Consider the following 25,429-nt stretch of genomic DNA (forward strand, 5'->3'; position numbering starts at 1 on the left):
TTCAATGTAACAAACCAACGTTGTAAGTTCCAATATTTACAATTTGATGATTATTATAAATAAATAAAATAGGAGAAGCAATGCGCAGGGATCCCTCGCAAGATCCAAGAGTCCGGAGAACAACTCCAGCTTTTCAGCTCTCATCCTCATCGAGATAAACAAGTGTGCTCTGGTTGCAAGTAAAAAAATTGAGATATTACGAATTTTTAATTCGTCTATCTTCCATTTTACTTTCTTACGTAATTCAGCGTAGCTTAATCTCCCCTAGCCCAGTTCATTTACCACTATATATAATTATTTTGATGATACAAAATAAAGCAAAAACAATTTTAACATTCTCCTATGAATGACTTGTAACGAGCCTCGAGAGGATTTGATGATTTTTGACATTTTATCGAGTTACATCTAAACATACACACATACACACACACAAATATAGGATTATTGTAAATTAAAAATTCGAGGTTATCGAAAGCTCGTAGATGCTGCAGAATTACAAGAAAAGATTTGGTACTTTAAACGAGTAGGTCGACCAAATCTCATGTAAATCTTTCATTGTGTGTGCCTATGGCGCGTGGGTGTGTGTGCTACGAGCAACCGGGGAGGCTGCGAGACTCTTGAGCCGATCTTTCAGTCCGGACTGGGCATTCCCGCGGGATACTCGCATCTTCTTCCGGCTTAACTCAACGTCAACAACCTCTACTAATTCTTCCTATTGAAAAACAGTGAAATTCTAGTTTTCATAACATTTTATTTACTTTCTTTATTCAATTGTTTAGTGATCAAAATGTGCACTGATATTCTTCAGTTTATGTTATTATCAATGTAAATATTGTTGAAATGATTCAGACAATTTTTAGTAATTTTTATAAGAAAAGAGTTTTTTGTGTTCTCCACGAGGATCCATCAACATTTTTTAGCAAAGGATTAGTGTGAGTGATTTGTGATGATACAGATAAAAACAAATAAGTGCTTTTTATCAGTGGATGAGTGACTTTTAGAGGGACAATCAGGGGACAAGGTTTCCCTTCCGGCTTAGTCGTAGGGCCTCTCTCACTGTATTCCTCCTGATCCTCAATCCCAATCGACTTCCGTTCTCCAAGCGACAAACTTTGCAGACTTCGAACGTTTCATCACAAATTAATGATTTTTATTTAATACTTGCTCTAGAATGTGATTATTATTATTTAATGGAACTCATTTTGTTCTCCATTAACAAAGTGGAGAATGTAAAGGATTTTTTGTTCAATTTTGAAATTCATATATTAAAAATTTCTTTTGAAGAAAATATTGGTTGTTTCCAAAGAAGTGAGAAAGTGAAATCTGTGGATAATTCAAGATTTAAAGAAAGTTTCACAAGTAGGAGCCTCGTAGAATTAAAAGAGATTACAATTTTCAATGCAATTTGCAAATTTCTACTAATTTACTAAAAAAAATGAACATCAATGAGTTGCCACAAAAACAAATTAACTCAAGAATTTTTTACACAACTAAAAACCTCATACTTTAAACATTCTCTCTGTGATAAAAATTTATTATTCATAGAGTGACGAGGAATAATCGCAAAAAAAAAAAATATTAAATCTGATCCAATTATTAATGAGGTTTTTTAACAAACAAAAAAACTGCAAAATCTAAGGAAACGAATCAACCTTGATAATTGGTTTTAATTCGGAGTCGCCTTAACCTGGCTCCTCCTGGGAAGTTATCGTTAATTATTGGAAGGTCGAAAAATAAAATTGTGGCAAATTTGCACATGGTGGAAGTTGAAGTGAGCGAATGTATTAATTATCACTGAGATGTTAATTATCGAGGAACGAGCGAGAGCAGAGAAGAATCAATTTCGAGGGTAACGATCCCATTTCTTTCACAGCGCAATTTGAAAATGGATCGACCAAGGTTACACAGGAGAAGAGGTGCTTCCTTTGCAGAGACCCAAACAGGTGAGACATTATAAAATAAAATGAAAACTGAGAAGAAAACTTGATTGAAAAACAGAATAATTTCTATTTATAAAACAATAAGAAACTTGCGTCCCATAGAAAATCCTTGTAATTAAACATTTTAAAATTTATAAATATTTCTGAACATTTACAGTAATAGAAAATTATAGAAACGAATAAAAATAAAATCTATCCACAATGATCATTCTTTGTTTTTAACACACAGAGACTCCCTCAATCCTATATACAGTTAACAACAATAATAATTTTGTATACATTACGTACCCCCACCCCTTTTTTATGCTCGTGGTTACAATATCTTCTCTCGTGTAAAAACAATGATTCATGAAATCACTCGTCATCCCGATTGGCAATAATCTTGTATACAGTCATTATCTTTAACGGTAGCGAAATTACATGGAAGAAATAACAGAGGAGTTTGTGTGTTTGTTTGGGACGTTCTTATGAATCTCTGTATAACCACAGGCTTGTTCCCTGGATCATTAGATTAATGGGCAAGATTCAAGGAACGACCATGTCTAATATCATTTATATAACATTTTCCCTCCAATCTTCTCCCTCCCCTACATAAAGCTGTAAAAAGTCACAACGATTTTCAAACTTTGAATCAACCACCACCAAAACATCTTGTCACGATCATGGCCCAATGAATAACTTCTATTGATCATTTCGTTATTATCGCAGCTTTATGCTCGTCCTATCTTAATACTCAGCAGAAACAATTAAATTTCATAAAAACTTCATTCCATTCCTATTTGCCATTTTTTCACTCTCAATAACCACCATTAATAATATTGTCAATGAATAAACACCTTTGTCCCACTTATTACTTTGACTCACTTATTTTCAATGTTGAGCAGAAGCAATAAATTATTTTATCAATATTTATCTCCAATTGCCAATTAGAATTTTTTTTTTTGCCCAAAAGATTTTTATTGATAATTACAATTTTTTGTTGGCAATTTAGAAATTCCATTGTTTCTATCTAGATAATTATTTATCATCCATAGCTCCTTCTCCTCGTATACAGATTAAAATGTCATCGAGGAACAAATTTTACCTTATCTTAGGATTTTCTCGAGGAGCAAAAAAATCTGTCTTTTTAAGACTGGGTCGTCGTATCTTCAATATCAATGAATTTGACCCTCTGATAACGTTGACCCAGAGGAATAGATAACCAAGTTTTACACAGTGGTCTTCGAAGTGCGTAGTTCCAACTTGGAATTGTTAACGAGCAAAAAATGTACAATGTGAATATTTATAAACAAATATTAATTACGAGTTACACACTGGTTTAAAATTAATATAATTACACTAGATTGCCTCGTTATCTCACCTTATCTGCTGAGAGAAAGAGTACACGACTCGTCTGTTAAAAATTGTCATTAATTTAATAAAAATGAGTAAAAAATTATTATTCGTGAAAGTTGGTGGTATGTATCGTTACGCAATGAGAATATCGAGAAATCTGCAGTTTGGCGCGTCATCGAGAACAGAAAATGGGTTGTCCCTACTTATGCTAATAACTAATTGCATTGCAATCCCCTATTGCAGAATGGCATATCATATTCCATTCTTTCGCAACTAGATATTGTTGCTGCTATTACAATGTGCATTATCATTTCTTATATAGTTTAAACGAGACACATTTTGATACATATAATTTTTAAAAGTTAACTAAAATGATTGTTATTCACTAAGATATTGTTTAAAGGATAAATTTTATAATTTAATAATAAATATTAGTATATAAAGAAAGAACAGTGATATATTCAGTCCTGGAGGAATCAGTGAAAAAATTGTCTAATTTTGTACGTAGTCGAGCAAATGAAATAAATATTGCAAAAAAGGCAAGGAAACCTTCGCTCAAGATTTTCTGATTAATACATCAAGGAGGGTTACGAGTCGTGGTGGTATCAGTTAAGGATCTCCCTTTTTTGGTTCCGCTAAAAAGAATCAGCAGTCTTGCTATGTGTTACGAGCCAACCAACTCGTATAATGGTCCTATTGTGGCCTCTGGCCTAAACCTCGTCTCCTGCAAATAAGCTCGTCGCTAAAATTTCAATGGTCACTTTCCAAAATTATCCAGCAAAGAAATCTCGATTGTTTTACGAATTTATTCATCCGTAAAGCTATCGATCAATTTCTACAATGTTGGTTATTTTTGCATCAGTCAACTCTCTAATTAAATGAAATTAATTAAGGTAAATTAATAATAAAAGCATGCATGTTGTCTTTATACCCCTTTTGCAAATTTTATGTATTATTTACAACAAAAGCTGAGAATAATAACAGAGTAATCAGAGGGCATTCAGTCAGGTTCAAAGTACCAGGTCTAATCAATCTTCAGTAAAGCAATGAGCAAAAATTACGAATCGTTATTTGTTAATAAACCACCACCTAAAACATTGATGACCTTTTGCCACAGTTCCGACGTCCTAATGTCAACAAAGTCATTCAGAAATTATTGAATTATTGTTGTTACTCCACTTTGATTTTTACTAACACATCGTAAACCATGATATACAATTAAATACCTTCAAAAATTAGTGTTATAATTAAAATTTCTACGTTACAATAATCTCTATTAAATTAATCACATATTACAAATTATTAAGCTTTATTTAATACAAAATTACACAAAAAAAAAAAATAATTAACATCCTTAAAAACATTTAAAAATTCTTCCTTATCAATAAAATTATTTAGTACCTGACGATGTTATTATTTATTTCAAAATTAAGTATAGTTTTATACATTTTTTTAATTAGTGGGTTAAAAGTGGAGAATCGAGGATTAGGTATGATTTGAAACTTAGGTGGGATTTATGGGGGGTGTTGGGGATTCCGAGGGTTATGCGTTGGTTTCTGGACGAAAGACGTTGGAGATTCTGTGGAGTCGAGGGCGATAATAGGTACATATAGCGAGAGTCGTTGTCGGGGAGCGCTGACCGCTGAGATAACGCTATGACCCGTTACAAGCTGGAAGCATCAAATGAATGCTGCTACTGTCTCTTTTCAAGCTGGCCAGATTCAAATCGACTCTTTTCAGCCCTTCGTTCTCGTCCTACGCGATTTCCGATCTCCTCTTGACCCAATAATTCACTTACAAAACAGAAACTTCACCAAAATCCTTTTGATTTAAAAACGTATATTCACTTATATGGCTAACATTTGAATGAACTCCACCAACTATACTATCTCGACACATTTACATTAATTATTCGATAAATAATACTTTTCTGCAAATTTTATTATCACCATTAGATTCTTTCTTAACCTTTTCAGTGCCCCAAACTATACTTTAATCGTGCAATTTATTCTGTGTTAATTAATTATCTGTAATGCGTAAATGAAGATATTGCTAATTTTAGAGTCCATTCTGAAAACAGAGAAGGTATGTGAGAAAACAATGTTTATCTTTGAAAATATCAGGAATATCAAATTTTTGCACATGACCTTTATGAATGGACATTAAACGATGTTTCCAAAAGGTTCTTTGCAAAATTTTCGTGTCTCTTATAGTTACAGAGATAAATATAGATTTGTGTACATTTGCACGCTGTGGGATATTTCGATTGGAGAACCCTGTACAACTTTACTATATATCGACTTGTACAGCGTAATTACAGTGTCAAGGATTTACATAAATTTTATATATTTAAATCTTAAAGATATAACTCGGTCAATATTCACTTATTGTAATTATTAAACCGAAGCAATAAATTTTTTAACAGCGTCCAATGATCTCGAAGAGAAATCCAATTTGGTAGGATTTGGCGACGTTGCTGATATCAGGGGCTGCAAAGACAATCCTCAGATATGTGGCAAGGAAGCTGCCTGCAAAAGCGTTGACGCACATTTATCCAAATGCGTCTGTCCACACGACTTATCACCGCCCACGATAGACCTGAAGTGTCCCAACAGGTTAACAGTACCATTAACGCCTCGACCAATTCACAACATAATACTTCCTAGTGGCAATATCGTCAATACCACTAGAACCCTATCGGTAGCCGAGCAAGTTAGTCATCTAGATCCTCATCAGCACAAATCCAAGAATAAATTTTAATTCGGTAAAAATTTCTTCTTCAGGCTGGACGCTCCAGGCAGAAAGTACCTGAAATCATTGGAATATCAGTAGCAGTCGTCGCAGCTATAGCTATATTTTTAGGACTCTTATATTGCATAAGAAGACGAAACTATGGGACCAAACAGAAGAATACGTTGGATGTAGGTCAAAGTCATTTTTTTAATTTTTAATAAACCATAAATATCACCTTTTACGGTCTCCCTGCAATATTCCAGCAAATCCCGATAAATCTGAAGAAAGGACTACTGATGGCCAACAAGTACACGCCTAATCGACAATATTTCGCTTGTAACTCGCCGGAAGTACCAATTCTTGCACGCGATAGTCTTTTGTTCTTGAACGATATAGGCGAAGGTTGCTTTGGGAAGGTCTACAAAGGTGAGAACAATATTTTACGTTAATTTTGATAATTGTAGAATGATAGTAATCATTCTACAATTTTTTTTAGGCGAGTGGAATCATGAGAATGGTACCGAAACGGTAGCCATAAAGGTCCTCAAGGACTCAGCGTCCAAAGAGGCTGAAGAGGACTTCATGAGGGAAGTGGAAATAATGTCGACTTTCAGGCATGAGAATATTCTCTCGTTGAAGGGAGTAGTTTTACGGGATTCCAACGATTTTCCTTGGATGGTCTTCGAGTACATGCCTTACGGGGACCTCGCCGAGGTCCTCAGGGCCAACTCTAGGACCCTCAGATCACCGATTCCTGGATTGCAACCCCTTACGAAGGTCTGCCATTTTCTCCAAACAGACGAATTTGCACGACTGCTATTTTATGCTTTTAAATTATTTATTGTTAATGTTCACAACTGTTCACTCTCTTCAGGAATCCTTGCTTTGGATATCCATGCAAGTTACAGCTGGCATGTCCTATTTGTCGGCTCAGAGATTCGTCCATCGAGATTTGGCGTGCAGGAATTGTCTCGTTGGCTCGGGTCTGGTGGTAAAAATCGCTGATTTTGGAATGTCACGCGATATTTACACCTGCGACTATTATAAAGTAAGAAACAATCATTCGGTTTTAATAAGTAATTTATTGAATTTCAATAAAATTATTTTAATCGTATAAAATTTGATCTATTTAATTAAAGGTTTATTTAAATTAAAAGAGTTTTTTCTCTGTGTAGCATTTTGCTTGCATCGAGCAATTCGTTTGAATTTTCTCAAATTCCAGGTTGGCGGATCTCGCTTATTGCCCGTGAGATGGATGTCACCGGAAAGCGTGATGTACGGTAGATTCACGCTGGAAAGCGATATCTGGAGTTTCGGCGTGGTCCTGTGGGAGATTTTCTCCTTCGGGAGACAGCCTTATTATGGCCACAACAATGAGGAGGTGAGCGCGATTCTAAATACAGGCTGTTTCGATTTCTAGGCAAAAAATGTCGTACTACAAAATGTTATATAGTCAACCAAATCGAATGTACATCCCGACATTAGAGAAAAACTCTGTACACTACCAACTGTAAAATCACCGCTATAAATTGAAACACTCTGCCTTTGAGAATATAAAATTAACAAATGGTAGTACTAATATTGCTTGCCTCGTGTTGATAGTGGTTTAAAAAAAAAAAACAAAGTGAAACTTGACATAAAATTTTATTAAAAAAAAAAAAAAAGTATAATACAGTTGAACTTTTTTTTTCTTCAGGTGGTGAAATTGATTCTTCAAGGGATTATGTTGATTCCACCGGATGAGTGTCCTCCGACTGTTTGTCAAATCATGCGAGAGTGTTGGAAAACCGATCCGAGGGATCGGATTAAGTTTCCTGATGTTTTGGAAAGGCTGGAAAAACTGAAAGAGAAGCAGATTTCGCAAGGTTCCTTGCCAAGGCCACCCCAGAGTCTAGTGACCATCAGGAGTTCTGACAATGTAGACGATGATGGATATCTGTTACCAGCCCCTGCAATTCCCCGCAATTATATACAACCTTTACCAACTCCGATAGACTGTCCAACGAAAGCCCACCCAAGTGATCTTGTATAGCCAAACGTGACCCGGATAACTTACAGGAAAACCCGGAAAGGTCAACTTTGACCACCATGTATTGCGCAGACAAATAGTATTAACCTTATTTTAAAACGTTGACCTTATTTATTCGATAATTCCTAGGCACACGTAGTAATATAATATTGTTTAGTTATGTATATTCCCGCCGTATATTTGTTTTATATTTGATATTAATATATAACGCGAATGTATGTGTTAATGTATATTTTTTATTGTACAGATAATTAACTGTATCCGTGCGAGCAAGTATTTTAGTTTGTTAAAACAAAACAACAATAATATTCTTATCATCAAAAATGTTAACATTAAGCTGTTATTTATCAGTCGACGAAGCCTCATTAACAATTATTTTTAAAAATCTCCTATGTTTAATTTCCCTAATGAATATTGTTTGAATGTTGAATAGGGAATAATGCAGGTTTTCCTTTAGAAAAGGAATTTGTTTACACATGTACGTACATCAGCAACTTAAGTGGTAATGAAAAATTAGTAGCTGATTTCATCGAAATAATAATATTTATCCAAGAGAATTAACGATTATAATTCAACGGTACTATTGATTGATTGACAATTAAAAGAACAAAATATACCACAGGTTACATCTCTTATAATAGCTTCTACTTTTATAGGATTAGCGACCAGGAAACTCAGGGACTCTTAACCGAGAAAGAAAAAGAATGTACATTGTGCATGAAAAAATGTCAGCTTGAGACGGGCGAAGCCTATCATGTAGTTGTTTGGTACACACAACTGAAAATGAATGTTAAGTGCGTGTGTGTGCGTGCGTGTGTGTGTGTGTGTGTGTGTGTGGTGCATCGTTAACCGATCGTATTTTGTCTAATAACTCGGTTCTATTTTGTTTCTAAAAAGTGTTTGTTCGAGAGAACTTTTTTGACCTGCCACTCTCGGAACATTTTTCGCAGTGCAACGTACGAGAAGAATAAATAATCGGAAAGCATGCAGGACGTGACTTTATTATCAATGAAATTTCCACGTAAATTATGGAAAATCATAAACGAGTGTGAAACCGGAGCTATCAGATGGAGCAACTCTGGCCTGTCGATTTTACTTCACTATAAAAAATTTCAAGAAGAGTTCCTCGATCCAGGAAATTCCGTTTTTAAGACAAGCAACATAACCAGTTTTATTAGACAGCTGAATCTTTACGGATTTAGAAAAGTAACCTCGCACAATCGTGATCCAATTTGTAATGCTTACAATCCAGACGTTCACGAGTTTTTGCATGAAAATTTTCGTTCTGGTCGATTTGATCTTCTTTACAAGGTATGTCGGAAAACCAATGCGAAAAAGTCGAAGAACCTCGTCAATCGTTTACCCCAGAAGAATTCGACACTCCGACGCTCTCCGAATCAACAAAGGTCCACCACCAGTCCAATTTCTCGTCTGAAAAAGTGTCAGGTATGTGAAATAAAATCAATAACAAAGAACATTCAAATTCGAAACTTCGATTCATAATGGTTTCAACGTTGACCACACGGGCGATAAAAAATCAGCTGAATTACCTCATTAGAATTGTTTTTCTTATGTAAAACCCCCCCACAGTTAGCCCTGACCGAAACTTTGGAGCAGATAATCCAGAAATCTCGTGAAGAAAAACAAGAAAAGTTTGTAGAAACCCCAAAAGAGCACATGAACTTCCCTAGTACAGGTAGATTAGAAAACAACATTATATTTTACATTCGTGATATAAATTATACCTACGTGAATCTTTCAATAATATTTTAGCCGAGTATTTCCGGCCAAATTTATTGTTAAACGATGAATTTGGCAATTGGTTCGATGCACAGGTGATAACAGTTGATGAAAGTAACTCTAAATGCCGCCCCTGGTACGATAATGTTTTAAGAAAATATGTGGAATGTACTTGCTCCCAAAACGTTACCAGATCCGATTTTACCACAATTCCACTGAATCTTCCTTACCGACAAGAATAAAGGATAAGATTATTTTTACTCAATGGTAACAATTATTCACAATTCTTTTGTCATTACCTAAATATAGTTGTAAATAAATAAACTACTTTTAATAGAAATCCTAATTTTTAATTAAATATAGAAGTTGTCAATGTTTGTACAAACATAATTTATTAAGGAATAGCCTCATTTAGAGGAAAATAACACAGGCTAATTTTTATAGTTCGTATATTCATATGTATTAATTTTCTATAATTTTGTGATGATCAGCTGCTAGTGAAGATTTGAGCAATAATAATTTTACCATTACCAGTCAATACTTGGTATTTCTCGCACATAGACGGATGATGCTCGAATTGAACAAATTATAGTAGCTTCTTTTAAATCAATAAAATCGGAGATATATAATTTAAATAAAAGATTTTGAACTTTAAATCTGTAATACGGATAGTAAATATTTATTAGGACAGAGGATAAATTTCAATAAAAAAAAAGAAAAACAGTTGCTTGTGTCACTTCGTTGGACTAACGGTCATTAAGTATATTCATAGGAAAGTGTTCAATTAATTACTCATCACATTTATGTACATAATTAATGAAACGTGCTGAAAAATAAGTTTCTCGATAAAAACGATGCACAATTTTTTACAGTGACTTATGTACACTTTCAGCTTTTCAACAGACTGCTCAAAAGTTTATGAGTAACTTCTGCTCTAAATTTAATTGATCTACAACTGTAAGCAAGACTCTCCTGAGCTTGCGAAATAATCGTTGCTGATACAGGATCTACAGAATCCAATCCAGTTTGTATTTTATGTTTCTTAAATTCCGTTAACACTTCTAACAATTTTTGCAGTCTTTCTTCAAGTACTGTGGCTACACCCACCCAAGCCTAGAAATATATAGAAATCGGATTCAATTTACGTTTATTACTCGATTCGATTTATTTTATAATTAATTATTTATGAATTAATTACTTGTTGGCTGTCGTTTATAGAAATAGATTCTATTTGAGCAGTTAGTTTCTTTTTATTTTTCTTCTTTGTGGATTGCGGTTCAAATTTAGTCGCGAAAGCAGTACACATAGCAGTGATGATAGCAAGAGTCTCGCTACACGTAGCTACCCTCAACAAAAACCTTTTGTAGGACGTAGCATTTTCCTTATCAGGGATATTCGGAGTTTGTAGACACTGAGTCGTTTTCAGCATTTCTACACATTCGGGCTCGGACTGCTGGGACTTGGCTAAAAATTCAGTGAAACGCGCTATGGTAATTAATTGCTGAGAGTAATAAGACTCTTTTAATCTTTCCACAGCATCCAAAGGAACTAAAAGATTGCAAGATTTTAAAGGATTTCCTTCAACCTCAAATGTTTTTAAAACAGGTGGGATTTGTTCGGATTCTACTTGTTTCAACTGATAGGAAAGATCTAAAAGTAAATCAGAGCTTTCCTCTGCAGTAGCTGCTAAAATTCTCAATATGAAACTCTTTGTTAGTAACAATTTCATCATACACTGTCTCGTCTCCTCTTGCATAGTTTGATTTTTTGCATTTTCTGTCAAGGGCTCCCAGCCCATTATTACCTATAAAGAAAGATTCGATGTATTCTAGTAGCTGAAGACACCCATTGTTAATAATTACCTCCAAATCACGATTGTCCCTCAACAAATTCCATCTAACAGAATCTTGACTAGGCTGGATATGCATATTTGATAAAGTCAGAAAAAGACTTGTTGAGCTATTGCATAAAGTTAATTCTAAGATCATCTTATCGACTGTCGTCATTGCAAAATGTAAGGAATTTTCTAGTCGTTCTCTCAGTTCCACGAATTCCTGAATTTTTATGAAACTTCCGTATTTGTATGCAAACGTTAGATGATCGGAGCTCTGGAAATAATTGGAATGATTAGTCATAATTAAATAGAAATGTACCGAATTATTTTACTTACATCTTTATAATTGGATATGAAAAACTGTGTAGTGTCATCTAACATATCAGAGGCCAATGTTAAATGACCTAAAGGTGCAAGGAGTGGAGTATGCAAATGACCCATAGAATCCAATTGGATATATTTAATATCCAGTAGTGAATAGGCATGCTGAGCTGCACCAACTAGTCCAGCTTCTAAATATAATCGAACTAACAATAATTTAATATGAAAATTACATGGACTCGACAATAACGCACGTTCCAATAGTGCCATTCCCCTGTAAAGCATAATTATATGTCTTATTTACATCGATTATTATAGTTTGAAGGAAATAATTTGAAACATAGGTCAGAAACATATTTTTCTACCCATAAAGAAATTTAGCTTCATCCGTTTCAACCCACAGCTGATGTAAAATATGTGCAGCTAAAATCACGTAAGTATCGGCAGGACAAAAATCTGTAGGCAATCTACTTTCTACTGGAAATAGTTCATTTCCTTTTTCATAAAGAGAACACAATCTTTTTATTATTTCCTCCTGCTGCTGTAAATCAGCCATTGGAGGATGATGATATCCTAAAATACGTTTAATTTTTTCTAAATTTATATGCTTTTGCATCTGTTTTGCATCTGCAGGATGATCATCTGGTGTTACGCCCACTTCCTCTTCTAACTAAAATTTTGTAAGGTTAAATTCTACTCTTCAATAATTCACTCAAATACAGTAAATTTTATACCTTTCTAATTAATTCATCTTTACCATTAGTAGACAATAGGTTTAAGTATACTTTTAAATCTCCAACAGCACAGCCTTTATCTCCAAAATTGGAAAAATATTTTACCATTAAGTTAACAGGCTTGAACATGTCATTCTCCTCTATACCAGTTCTTCTCAATAATTCTAATTTTGCAAGATATAAAGCTCTATTTTCCTTTTCGGAAATTTTGGTCATTTCATCAAAGAAATTTAAGCACTCTGCCGGATCTTGGATTTTTAATGCAGCTGAGAGATAATGATTATAGTATTCCCAATTTTTTACACTGTAAAAAAACAATAAGTACTAAGAAAAAACTGAAAACAAACATAAATAGAATCAAATTATTACTTTTCTTTGATTAATTGTTTTAAAGCATCAGCTGCTTCTGTAAAGCGTTCCAGGCTTAAGAACACTGCAGCTTTTCTTTGTACAACAGAAGATAAATGTACCGCTAGGGGACTGGACAAAACTTTCAGAATTTCCTCATTTTTTCCTTGCATTTCAAGGATCATCAGGTAAAGTTGAACTTCTTGCTCAGCTTCTATTTTACCTTCATTAACCAATTTCAAGACCTATTTTTCAATTGATCAATAACCCTTATAAATAATCATTGACTAAGCAAAGAAATTTTTGATTTTAACAAAAATATTTTTGCAATGTAAAGCAACATTTACCATTCTTTCAGCCAGAGGTAAAATAACTCCCTTAGCCAATTTTTCTTCTGCATAAATAGCTTGCATAACTACACTCATCACAGCCCAGAAGTAATATGGATTTTTAGGTTTCAATTTGTACAAAGAAAGTGCAGCTTGTTGCTGCTTTTTGTAATCTCCAAGGCGGACATAGGACATAAATAAGTGAGTGAGAACTTCTTCGTTGTTTGGATCAGCTTTTGCTGCAGCTTCATAAACCTCACTGATTTTATCAGCTAAAATAAATAAGAAGAATCCTGAAGTACCCAAATATGATTAGTCCTAATTTTTAGCAATAGGCTTACGCTGGTGAATTTCCCTATAGCAAATACTCATTGCTTGTAATGTAGAGTCTTCACAGGGCACTTCGGCTTGTACCTTATCCATAATCTCCAGGCACTCATCCTCCTTTCCTAGGCGGAATAAAGCTAAAGCTTTTAATACTCTGGCACATTGGTTGGTCGGCTGTTTCTTCAAAACTTTATTAGCTTCCTGCAGGGCCTTCTTATTTTTCCCAATATCCAACCAATCTAAAATCAGACCGTCACATTACATAACCTCCTAGCCGGCTCCCCCATAACTTCCTTAATCATCAAAGATCTGATTAAATAAAACATTCATAAAAATGGCCAAGTATCTTGTAGTACTTGCCGTATATTGGCCGAAGACGGCGTTCGTTAACTGTGTTATCCACATGGACCTTAGAAGCCATAGTTATTTTTTTAAAGAATTTTAAATCAACAACCGACTGTCCCACACATTCCAATTACACACATCCAAAAACCCACCACCAATAGCAAGTCTAGGCCCTTCAGTTCATTTGTTTGAATTCTTAAGGCAGATTTGCGCAAGTTTAAATTTCAATAAATTATAAAGTATTAGTATAAGAAATATCTTAAAACCCATGTATAGTTTTTCCCCTGATATATGATTAATTTTTTTTAGAGGATGGAAAAGGGGTGAAGGATAATTTTAAAACACGCTGATATTTTATCTAGGCGATGACGGCGACAACACAATTGTGATCGCCGTATCTGCCACAAATTTAAAAAACCCGATTCGCGAATTGCGTCCAATCGGTCCAACAATCATGGTCCGTTGCCCTCTGGTGAGTACTAAACAGATTAAAAACTCGGAATGATTTCTCGGATCGTGCCCGTGGACAGGACAGACCAGCGTTGCCAAGTGTAGTATAATTATACTACCGTAGTATAATTTTCCTATAGCGTACTACGCTACAGTTTCTGCTCCCTGCGGGATCCTACGCTATAGTTTCTGTTCACTGCGGGATCCTACGCTACAGTTTCTGTCCTTGCGGGATACAACCAATGCCAGGTATGGCTTTTTCTAATGTTTCGATGCATTTAGGAACTGCTTTAAAAAGACACCAGCGCTCTTACTATGTAGTACTAATACGCGCGCCTATGTATAACTCATCCTCGCTTATCTCGTATATACACAATGGGAAATTAAATCATATGTAGCTCAGGCATCAGATAGTGTAGTAATGAATTAAATAATATAATTCAACCAGGGAAAGAAAACTATAGTATAATTAACGGGAATCCATATACCGACATTACAGGGCGAAAACTATTTCGCATGCAGCGTCGTCATTTGTTGACGGATTGTAAAGTTATTACAGGTTTTTGGGAATGCCAGAAGCTTATCTACTAAGTTACGTTAGGAAAATTAACAAAAAATGAAAAAAAATTTTTGTTTAAATAAATATATTAACATTATTGAGAAACAACAATTAAATCGCAAAATCCCCCAACGTACTTTACTAGATAATGTTCATACGTTTCCAAAAAGTCCACAAAAATGCAAATCTGTCAAGAAATGACGATGCTGCATGCAAAATAAATAATGGAAGAATTTCGTGTTCGGGAAGTCGCCAACACGAAATTCTTCAATTATTTATTTTGCATGCAGCATCGTCATTTCTTGACAGATTTGCATTTTTGTGGACTTTTTGGAAACGTATGAACATTATCTAGTAAAGTACGTTGGGGGATTTTGCGATTTAATTGTTGTTTCTCAATAATGTTAATATATTTATTTAAACAAAAATTTTTTTTCATTTTTTGTTAATTTTCCTAACGTAACTTAGTAGATAAGCTTCTGGCATTCCCAAAAACCTGTAATAACTTTACAATCCGTCAACAAATGACGACGCTGCATGCGAAATAGTTTTCGCCCTGTAATGTTGGTATATGGATTCCCGTTAAGGTGTGGTGTGCTCTTGGCACTTCTACAAGATTCCCAAAGATCAGAAAATTAATTCGAATCATTTACTAATCGGAAGGGATCTTGTAGAAGTGAGCCCCCCCACCACGACAAGGTGGCACACCGTCGGGGAGGGAGGCGGCGCCGCCTCACCTGAAACAAAAAGAAAACAAAAATATACTTGAAAAAACGAGTATTGAACCCGAAATGTGGAAGGATTTTCAAAGAAAATATTTCCACATTTCAGATTCTAATTAGGAATTTCAAAGACAGACAAAGATATAAATTAATAAAGCATGCTAAAAAAAGTGAATGAATAGAGAAACTAACTAAATTGTTACTTCTTTCCAGCGGTTAGTTGAGAAGCTTCCTCCTCTCGAGCGTGAATGTTAATTCACACAAAGGTCAACCAGATCTTGACTGATACTCTCCTCAGTGACTAATTACCCTTACATTCTTTGTCCCTTGGTGTGGATCCGAGTTGTCACACGAAGAACTACTACGTCGAGGAAACGATTTACACATCAATAAAGATGGACCCCTATTAGGTGAACTTAATGAGCCAACGTCGAGAGTCCACAAGGACAAAGTAAGTAAGGGTTGATAGTCGCTGAAGGAGGATCAGCCCGAGCCAGTTGACACTCGAGAGTCCACTTCTCAATAAACACCTGTACTTGAATTAACAATGAATGAAAATAATAAGATTAAATTTATCTATCCTTGAAATTATTTAAATAAATGTGGACTTAAGTAAACGGACTGGTAATTAAGCCCTACTCGTTGACAGCCTTGTCCTACAAGAGTCCTTCCTAAAACATAAAATAAATTAAACAAGTATGAGAAATAAAAAAATAAATTATTTGCCAGTACGTCCTCTCCCGATGATGTCCCGATTCCAAGTGAGGGTTTGACTTGGTCCAACCCAGGATGGCAATGGCGCATGATTAGTGTTGGATTTATGTCGATATTGGGAAAATGCGGTCACTATCCATGGCTCTCTCCCGCTCCAACTGAAACAGAAAGAAAACAAAAATAAAATTGAAAAAACGAGTATTCAACCCGAAATGTGGAAGGATTTTCAAGGAAAATATTTCCACATTTCAGATTCTAATTGGGAATTTCAAGGACAGACAAAGATATAAATTAATGAAGCATGCTACAAAAAGTGAATGAACAGAGAAGCTAACGAAATTGTTACATCTTTCCAGCGGTTAGTTGAGAAGCTTCCTCCTCTCGAGCGTGAATGTTAATTCACACAAAGGTCGACCAGATCACGGCTGATACTCTCCTCAGTGACTAATAACCCTTACTTTCTTTGTCCCTTGGTGTGGATCCGAGTTGTCACACGAAGAACTACTACGTCGAGGAAACGATTTACACATCAATAAAGATGGACCCCTATTAGGTGAACTTAATGAGCCAACATCGAGAGTCCACAAGGACAAAGTAAGTAAGAGTTGATAGTCACTGAAGGAGGATCAGCCCGAGCCAGTTGACACTCGAGAGTCCACTTCTCAATAAACACCTGTACTTGAATTAACAATGAATGAAAGTAATAAAAGTAAATTTGCCTATCCTTGAAATTATTTAAATAAATGTGGACTTAAGTAAACGGAGAGTGTTTACTTCCTACTCCTTGGTAGCCTTGTCCTATAAGCGTCCTTCCTAAAACATAAAATAAATTAAACAAGTATGAGAAATAAGAAAAGAATGCCTGTACGTCTTCCTCCAACGACGGCTCGATTCCGAATGATGGTTTGACTCACTCCAACCCAGGATGGCAATGGCGCATGATTGGTGTCGATTCGTTATAGGGTTTATATCGTTATTGGATACGGGGTCACTATCCATGGTCCTCTAGCGCTCGACCTGAAACAAACAAAAAAATTAGAATAAATTTGGAAAAAAACGAGAATTCAACCCGAAATGTGGAAGTATTTTCAAGGAAAATATTCCCACATTTCAGATTCTAATTAGGAATTTCAAAGACAGACAAAGATATAAATTAATAAAGCATGCTACAAAAAGTGAATGAAAACAGAAGCTAACGAAATTGTTACTTCTTTCCAGCGGTTAATTGAAAAGCTTCCTCCTCTCGAGCGTGAATGTTAATTCACACAAAGGTCAACCAGATCATGACTGATACTCTCCTCAGTGACTAATTACCCTTACTTTCTTTGTCCCTTGGTGTGGATCCGAGTTGTCACACGAAGAACTACTACGTCGAGGAAACGATTTACACATCAATAAAGATGGACCCCTATTAGGTGAACTTAATGAGCCAACATCGAGAGTCCACAAGGACAAAGTAAGTAAGAGTTGATAGTCACTGAAGGAGGATCAGCCCGAGCCAGTTGACACTCGAGAGTCCACTTCTCAATAAACACCTGTACTTGAATTAACAATGAATGAAAGTAATAAAAGTAAATTTGCCTATCCTTGAAATTATTTAAATAAATGTGGACTTAAGTAAACGGAGAGTGTTTACTTCCTACTCCTTGGTAGCCTTGTCCTATAAGCGTCCTTCCTAAAACATAAAATAAATTAAAGAAGTATGTGAAATAAGAAAAGAATGTATTTGCCTGTACGTCTTCCTCCAACGACGGCTCGATTCCGAATGATGGTTTGACTCACTCCAACCCAGGATGGCAATGGCGCATGATTGGTGTCGATTCGTTATAGGGTTTATATCGTTATTGGATACGGAGTCACTATCCATGGTCCTCTAGCGCTCGACCTGAAACAAACAAAAAAATTAGAATAAATTTGGAAAAAAACAAGAATTCAACCCGAAATGTGGAAGTATTTTCAAGGAAAATATTCCCACATTTCAGATTCTAATTAGGAATTTCAAAGACAGACAAAGATATAAATTAATAAAGCATGCTACAAAAAGTGAATGAACAGAGAAGCTAACGAAATTGTTACATCTTTCCAGCGGTTAGTTGAGAAGCTTCCTCCTCTCGAGCGTGAATGTTAATTCACACAAAGGTCGACCAGATCACGGCTGATACTCTCCTCAGTGACTAATAACCCTTACTTTCTTTGTCCCTTGGTGTGGATCCGAGTTGTCACACGAAGAACTACTACGTCGAGGAAACGATTTACACATCAATAAAGATGGACCCCTATTAGGTGAACTTAATGAGCCAACATCGAGAGTCCACAAGGACAAAGTAAGTAAGAGTTGATAGTCATTGAAGGAGGATCAGCCCGAGCCAGTTGACACTCGAGAGTCCACTTCTCAATAAACACCTGTACTTGAATTAACAATGAATGAAAGTAATAAAAGTAAATTTGCCTATCCTTGAAATTAATTAAATAAATGTGGACTTAAGTAAACGGAGAGTGTTTACTTCCTACTCCTTGGTAGCCTTGTCCTATAAGCGTCCTTCCTAAAACATAAAATAAATTAAACAAGTATGAGAAATAAGAAAAGAATGTATTTGCCTGTACGTCTTCCTCCAACGACGGCTCGATTCCGAATGATGGTTTGACTCACTCCAACCCAGGATGGCAATGGCGCATGATTGGTGTCGATTCGTTATAGGGTTTATATCGTTATTGGATACGGGGTCACTATCCATGGTCCTCTAGTGCTCGACCTGAAACAAACAAAAAAATTAGAATAAATTTGGAAAAAAACGAGAATTCAACCCGAAATGTGGAAGTATTTTCAAGGAAAATATTCCCACATTTCAGATTCTAATTAGGAATTTCAAAGACAGACAAAGATATAAATTAATAAAGCATGCTACAAAAAGTGAATGAACAGAGAAGCTAACGAAATTGTTACATCTTTCCAGCGGTTAGTTGAGAAGCTTCCTCCTCTCGAGCGTGAATGTTAATTCACACAAAGGTCGACCAGATCACGGCTGATACTCTCCTCAGTGACTAATAACCCTTACTTTCTTTGTCCCTTGGTGTGGATCCGAGTTGTCACACGAAGAACTACTACGTCGAGGAAACGATTTACACATCAATAAAGATGGACCCCTATTAGGTGAACTTAATGAGCCAACATCGAGAGTCCACAAGGACAAAGTAAGTAAGAGTTGATAGTCATTGAAGGAGGATCAGCCCGAGCCAGTTGACACTCGAGAGTCCACTTCTCAATAAACACCTGTACTTGAATTAACAATGAATGAAAATAATAAGATTAAATTTATCTATCCTTGAAATTATTTAAATAAATGTGGACTTAAGTAAACGGACAGGTAATTAAGCCTTACTCGTTGACAGCCTTGCCCTATACTTGTCCCTCTTAAAACTTAAAAAAATTAAGCAAGTATGAAAAGTAGAAAAATAATTAGGATATTTGTCAGTACGTCCTCCTCTGATGACGGTTTGACTCCAAATAATGGTTTGTCTTTCTCCAACTGATGGAGAAAAGGGTACAGGGTTGGTATGAATTCCATATCGAATATATATCGATATTAGACTGTTTTGCCACTAGGAATAGTCCGCTTCCACTCCACCTGAAAATAAGAAATGTTAATAAAATTTGAAAAAACGAGTATTTAACCTGAAATATGGAAGGTTTTTCAAACAAAATATTTCCATATTTCATTTTATAATTTGGAATTTCAAGAACTGGCAAAAATGGTATTTAATACGAAGATTCTACCAAAAACATACGATTTTAAAAAAAAAGGGAAAATGGTATTTGATTCTAGTTATTAATTGAGATGCATCTTTCTCTCGAGAGAGTGAACGTTAATTCAATTAAGATGTGCCTTTATTAGTTGAACTGGACGTGTGGGAAGATAGAATCTCCGTGGAAAATGAAGTTGAGGTGATTCCCTTTATTTTAAAAGGAATTAAGAAACCTGAAAATGATACCCTACCTAATACCGAAAACTATAATGACTATCTAATTCACAAAGCTAAAGAGCCTACATATAACGCCAATCTAAACCTAATGAAAAACAGAAAATAAGCGCAAAATAGAAATAGACGATACGGAGGATCTGAAAAACATTAAAAACAAAACAAGAAATGATTTTAACCGAAGAATGGCCAACTGTAACCTACTGATAGGTTTTTGGTCATTCTTTAGTTAATAAAAAAAATTTCCACGGTTTTACCCGTGGGACTCACTCATTCAGCGAATTCCCAGCCATAATTCATACATATTCTGCGATAATACCGAAGATGGGAATGGTGATGTTGATGGCGATGATAATGGCGTTTATGATGACGATGGAGATGAGGACGCTGACGTTATGGACTCGCGAAAAAATGATTTTTAAACGGCACTGCGCGAATTCTTTTTAAGGTACACTTCTCGCGACAACCGCACTACGCGACGAGCAGCTCACGACTGACACTACGAGACTCGGATTATTCAAAAGGCACTACGCGACGCGATTTCTTTTTAACGTACACTACCGGGATAGCCGCACTACGCGACGAGCAGTTCACGACTGTCACTACAAATTCTAATTTATAAAACAGCAGTGCGCTACGTGATTTCTTTTTAACGTACACTACGCAGAAGAACCGCACTACGCGACGAGCACTTCACAACTGACACTACAGACTCGGATTTTTAAATCAGCAGTGCGCTACGCGATTTCTTTTTAACGAACACTACCGGGACAACCGCACTACGCGATGAACAGTTCACGACTGACACTACAGACTCGGATTTTTGAAGTAGCAGTGCGCTACGCGATTTCTTTTTAACGAACACTACGCGGAAGAACCGCACTACGCGACGAGCAGTTCACGACTATCACTACAGATTCTGATTTTTAAATCAGCAGTGCGCGACGCGATTTTTTTTAACGTGTCCTATGCGGGACAACCGCACTCCGCGACAAACACTTATCGACTGACACTACGAAACTCGGATTATTCAAAAGGCACTACGCGACGCGATTTCTTTTTAACGTACACTACCGGGACAACCGCACTACGCGACGAGCAGTTCACGACTGACACTACAGACTCGGATTTTTAAAGTAGCATTGCGCTACGCGATTTGTTTTTAACGAACACAACGCGAGAGAACCGCACTACGCGAGAGAACCGCACTACGCGACGAGCACTACACAACTGACACATCGAGACTTGGATTTTTAAAGTAGCAGTGCGCTACGCGATTTCTTTTTAACGTACACTACCGGGACAACCGCACTACGCGACGAGCAGTTCACGACTGACACTACAGACTCGGATTTTTGAAGCAGCTGTGCGCTACGCGATTTCTTTTTAACGAACACTACGCAGGAGAACCGCACTACGCGACGAGCACTTCACAACTGACACTTCGAGACTCGGATTTTTAAATCAGCAGTGCGCTACGCGATTTCTTTTTAACGAACACTACCGGGACAACCGCACTACGCGATGAACAGTTCACGACTGACACTACAGACTCGGATTTTTAAATCAGCAGTGCGCTACGCGATTTCTTTTTAACGAACACTACGCGGAAGAACCGCACTACGCGACGAGCAGTTCACGACTATCACTACAGATTCGGATTTTTAAATCAGCAGTGCGCGACGCGATTTCTTTTAAACGTACACTACCGGGACAACCGCACTCCGCGACAAACACTTATCGACTGACACTACGAAACTCGGATTATTCAAAAGGCACTACGCGACGCGATTTCTTTTTAACGTACACTACCGGGACAACCGCACTACGCGACGAGCAGTTCACGACTGACACTACAGACTCGGATTTTTAAAGTAGCATTGCGCTACGCGATTTGTTTTTAACGAACACAACGCGAGAGAACCGCACTACGCGAGAGAACCGCACTACGCGACGAGCACTACACAACTGACACATCGAGACTTGGATTTTTAAAGTAGCAGTGCGCTACGCGATTTCTTTTTAACGTACACTACCGGGACAACCGCACTACGCGACGAGCAGTTCACGACTGACACTACAGACTCGGATTTTTGAAGCAGCTGTGCGCTACGCGATTTCTTTTTAACGAACACTACGCAGGAGAACCGCACTACGCGACGAGCACTTCACAACTGACACTTCGAGACTTGGATTTTTAAAGTAGCAGTGCGCTACGCGATTACTTTTTAACGTACACTACCGGGACAACCGCACTACGCGACGGGCAGTTCACGACTGACACTACAGACTCGGATTTTTAAATCAGCAGTGCGCTACGCGATTTCTTTTTAACGTACACTACGCAGGAAAACCGCACTACGCGACGAGCAGTTCACGACTGACACTACAGACTCGGATTTTTAAAGTAGCAGTGCGCTACGCGATTTCTTTTAAACGTACACTACCGGGACAACCGCAATACGCGACGAGCAGTTCACGACTGACACTACAGACTCGGATTTTTGAAGCAGCTGTGCGCTACGCGATTTCTTTTTAACGAACACTACGCAGAAGAACCGCACTACGCGACGAGCACTTCACAACTGACACTACAGACTCGGATTTTTAAATCAGCAGTGCGCTACGCGATTTCTTTTTAACGAACACTACCGGGACAACCGCACTACGCGACGAGCAGTTCACGACTATCACTACAGATTCTGATTTTTAAATCAGCAGTGCGCGACGCGATTTTTTTTAACGTGTCCTATGCGGGACAACCGCACTCCGCGACAAACACTTATCGACTGACACTACGAAACTCGGATTATTCAAAAGGCACTACGCGACGCGATTTCTTTTTAACGTACACTACCGGGACAACCGCACTACACGACGAGCAGTTCACGACTGACACTACAGACTCGGATTTTTAAAGTAACAGTGCGCTACGCGATTTCTTTTTAACGTACACTACCGGGACAACCGCACTACGCGACGAGCAGTTCACGACTGACACTACAGACTCGGATTTTTGAAGCAGCTGTGCGCTACGCGATTTCTTTTTAACGAACACTACGCAGAAGAACCGCACTACGCGACGAGCACTTCACAACTGACACTACAGACTCGGATTTTTAAATCAGCAGTGCGCTACGCGATTTCTTTTTAACGAACACTACCGGGACAACCGCACTACGCGACGAGCAGTTCACGACTATCACTACAGATTCTGATTTTTAAATCAGCAGTGCGCGACGCGATTTTTTTTAACGTGTCCTATGCGGGACAACCGCATTCCGCGACAAACACTTATCTACTGACACTACGAAACTCGGATTATTCAAAAGGCACTACGCGACGCGATTTCTTTTTAACGTACACTACCGGGACAACCGCACTACGCGACGAGCAGTTCACGACTGACACTACAGACTCGGATTTTTAAAGTAGCAGTGCGCTACGCGATTTCTTTTAAACGTACACTACGCGGGAGAACCGCACTACGCGACGAGCAGTTCACGACTGACACTACAGACTCGGATTTTTAAAGTAGCATTGCGCTACGCGATTTCTTTTTAACGAACACTACGCGAGAGAACCGCACTACGCGACGGGCACTACACAACTGACACATCGAGACTTGGATTTTTAAAGTAGCAGTGCGCTACGCGATTTCTTTTTAACGTACACTACCGGGACAACCGCACTACGCGACGAGCAGTTCACGACTGACACTACAGACTCGGATTTTTGAAGCAGCTGTGCGCTACGCGATTTCTTTTTAACGAACACTACGCGAGAGAACCGCACTACGCGACGAGCACTACACAACTGACACATCGAGACTTGGATTTTTAAAGTAGCAGTGCGCTACGCGATTTCTTTTTAACGTACACTACCGGGACAACCGCACTACGCGACGAGCAGTTCACGACTGACACTACAGACTCGGATTTTTGAAGCAGCTGTGCGCTACGCGATTTCTTTTTAACGAACACTACGCAGGAGAACCGCACTACGCGACGAGCAGTTCACGACTGACACTACAGACTCGGATTTTTAAAGTAGCATTGCGCTACGCGATTTCTTTTTAACGAACACTACGCGAGAGAACCGCATCACGCGACGAGCACTACACAACTGACACTTCGAGACTTGGATTTTTAAAGTAGCAGTGCGCTACGCGATTTCTTTTTAACGTACACTACCGGGATAGCCGCACTACGCGACGAGCAGTTCACGACTGTCACTACAAATTCTAATTTATAAAACAGCAGTGCGCTACGTGATTTCTTTTTAACATACACTACGCAGAAGAACCGCACTACGCGACGAGCACTACACAACTGACACTTCGAGACTTGGATTTTTAAAGTAGCATTGCGCTACGCGATTTCTTTTTAACGAACACTACGCGAGAGAACCGCATTACGCGACGAGCACTACACAACTGACACTTCGAGACTTGGATTTTTAAAGTAGCAGTGCGCTACGCGATTTCTTTTTAACGTACACTACCGGGACAACCGCACTACGCGACGAGCAGTTCACGACTGACACTACAGACTCGGATTTTTGAAGCAGCTGTGCGCTACGCGATTTCTTTTTAACGAACACTACGCGAGAGAACCGCACTACGCGACGAGCACTTCACAACTGACACTTCGAGACTTGGATTTTTAAAGTAGCAGTGCGCTACGCGATTACTTTTTAACGTACACTACTGGGACAACCGCACTACGCGACGAGCAGTTCACGACTGACACTACAGACTCGGATTTTTAAATCAGCAGTGGGCTACGCGATTTCTTTTTAACGTACACTACGCAGGAAAACCGCACTACGCGACGAGCAGTTCACGACTGACACTATAGACTCGGATTTTTAAAGTAGCAGTGCGCTACGCGATTACTTTTTAACGTACACTACTGGGACAACCGCACTACGCGACGAGCACTACACAACTGACACATCGAGACTTGGATTTTTAAAGTAGCAGTGCGCTA

The 25,429-nt window shown here is 37.6% G+C and overlaps 3 protein-coding genes and 1 long non-coding RNA gene across 5 annotated transcripts; 2 read left to right on the forward strand and 2 right to left on the reverse strand.

Annotated features, from left to right (window-relative positions):
* Nucleotides 1-559: 559 nt before the first annotated feature.
* LOC136782077 (tyrosine-protein kinase transmembrane receptor Ror-like) lies at nucleotides 560-8,426 on the forward strand. 2 transcript variants are annotated; one of them, XM_066741235.1, is made up of 9 exons: nucleotides 560-1,771; nucleotides 1,874-1,943; nucleotides 5,701-5,987; nucleotides 6,059-6,196; nucleotides 6,293-6,434; nucleotides 6,505-6,785; nucleotides 6,883-7,056; nucleotides 7,231-7,389; nucleotides 7,705-8,426. In XM_066741235.1, the coding sequence occupies exons 1-9, from the start codon at nucleotides 1,757-1,759 to the stop codon at nucleotides 8,038-8,040; spliced, it is 1,602 nt and encodes a 533-aa protein (XP_066597332.1). In that variant the 5' UTR covers nucleotides 560-1,756; the 3' UTR covers nucleotides 8,041-8,426. The 2 variants fall into 2 exon arrangements, with proteins under 2 accessions (XP_066597332.1, XP_066597331.1); XM_066741234.1 differs by having other exon boundaries at nucleotides 561-1,771; nucleotides 6,272-6,434; nucleotides 7,705-8,423.
* Nucleotides 8,427-8,648: 222 nt separating this feature from the next.
* On the forward strand, nucleotides 8,649-9,820 carry LOC136782081 (heat shock transcription factor, X-linked member 4-like). Its single transcript, XM_066741238.1, has 2 exons — nucleotides 8,649-9,483; nucleotides 9,628-9,820. Exons 1-2 carry the CDS (start codon nucleotides 9,022-9,024, stop codon nucleotides 9,808-9,810), a joined length of 645 nt encoding a protein of 214 aa, XP_066597335.1. The 5' UTR covers nucleotides 8,649-9,021; the 3' UTR covers nucleotides 9,811-9,820.
* On the reverse strand, nucleotides 9,343-9,906 carry LOC136782084 (uncharacterized). Its single transcript, XR_010824065.1, has 3 exons — nucleotides 9,787-9,906; nucleotides 9,588-9,724; nucleotides 9,343-9,468 (listed from the first exon to the last, which is right to left on the reverse strand). It is a non-coding gene; the product is annotated as an uncharacterized lncRNA (long non-coding RNA).
* Nucleotides 9,907-10,157: 251 nt separating this feature from the next.
* On the reverse strand, nucleotides 10,158-14,457 carry psidin (phagocyte signaling impaired). Its single transcript, XM_066741209.1, has 10 exons — nucleotides 14,031-14,457; nucleotides 13,685-13,909; nucleotides 13,362-13,615; nucleotides 13,036-13,259; nucleotides 12,667-12,970; nucleotides 12,298-12,602; nucleotides 11,948-12,206; nucleotides 11,640-11,885; nucleotides 10,976-11,581; nucleotides 10,158-10,890 (listed from the first exon to the last, which is right to left on the reverse strand). Exons 1-10 carry the CDS (start codon nucleotides 14,089-14,091, stop codon nucleotides 10,666-10,668), a joined length of 2,709 nt encoding a protein of 902 aa, XP_066597306.1. The 5' UTR covers nucleotides 14,092-14,457; the 3' UTR covers nucleotides 10,158-10,665.
* Nucleotides 14,458-25,429: the final 10,972 nt, after the last annotated feature.

Source organism: Prorops nasuta, unplaced genomic scaffold (genome assembly GCF_024137725.1).
Source record: "Prorops nasuta isolate Cenicafe-Biocafe unplaced genomic scaffold, Cenicafe_Pnas_1.2 PNAS00025, whole genome shotgun sequence".
Classification (NCBI taxonomy): Eukaryota; Metazoa; Arthropoda; class Insecta; order Hymenoptera; family Bethylidae; genus Prorops; species Prorops nasuta.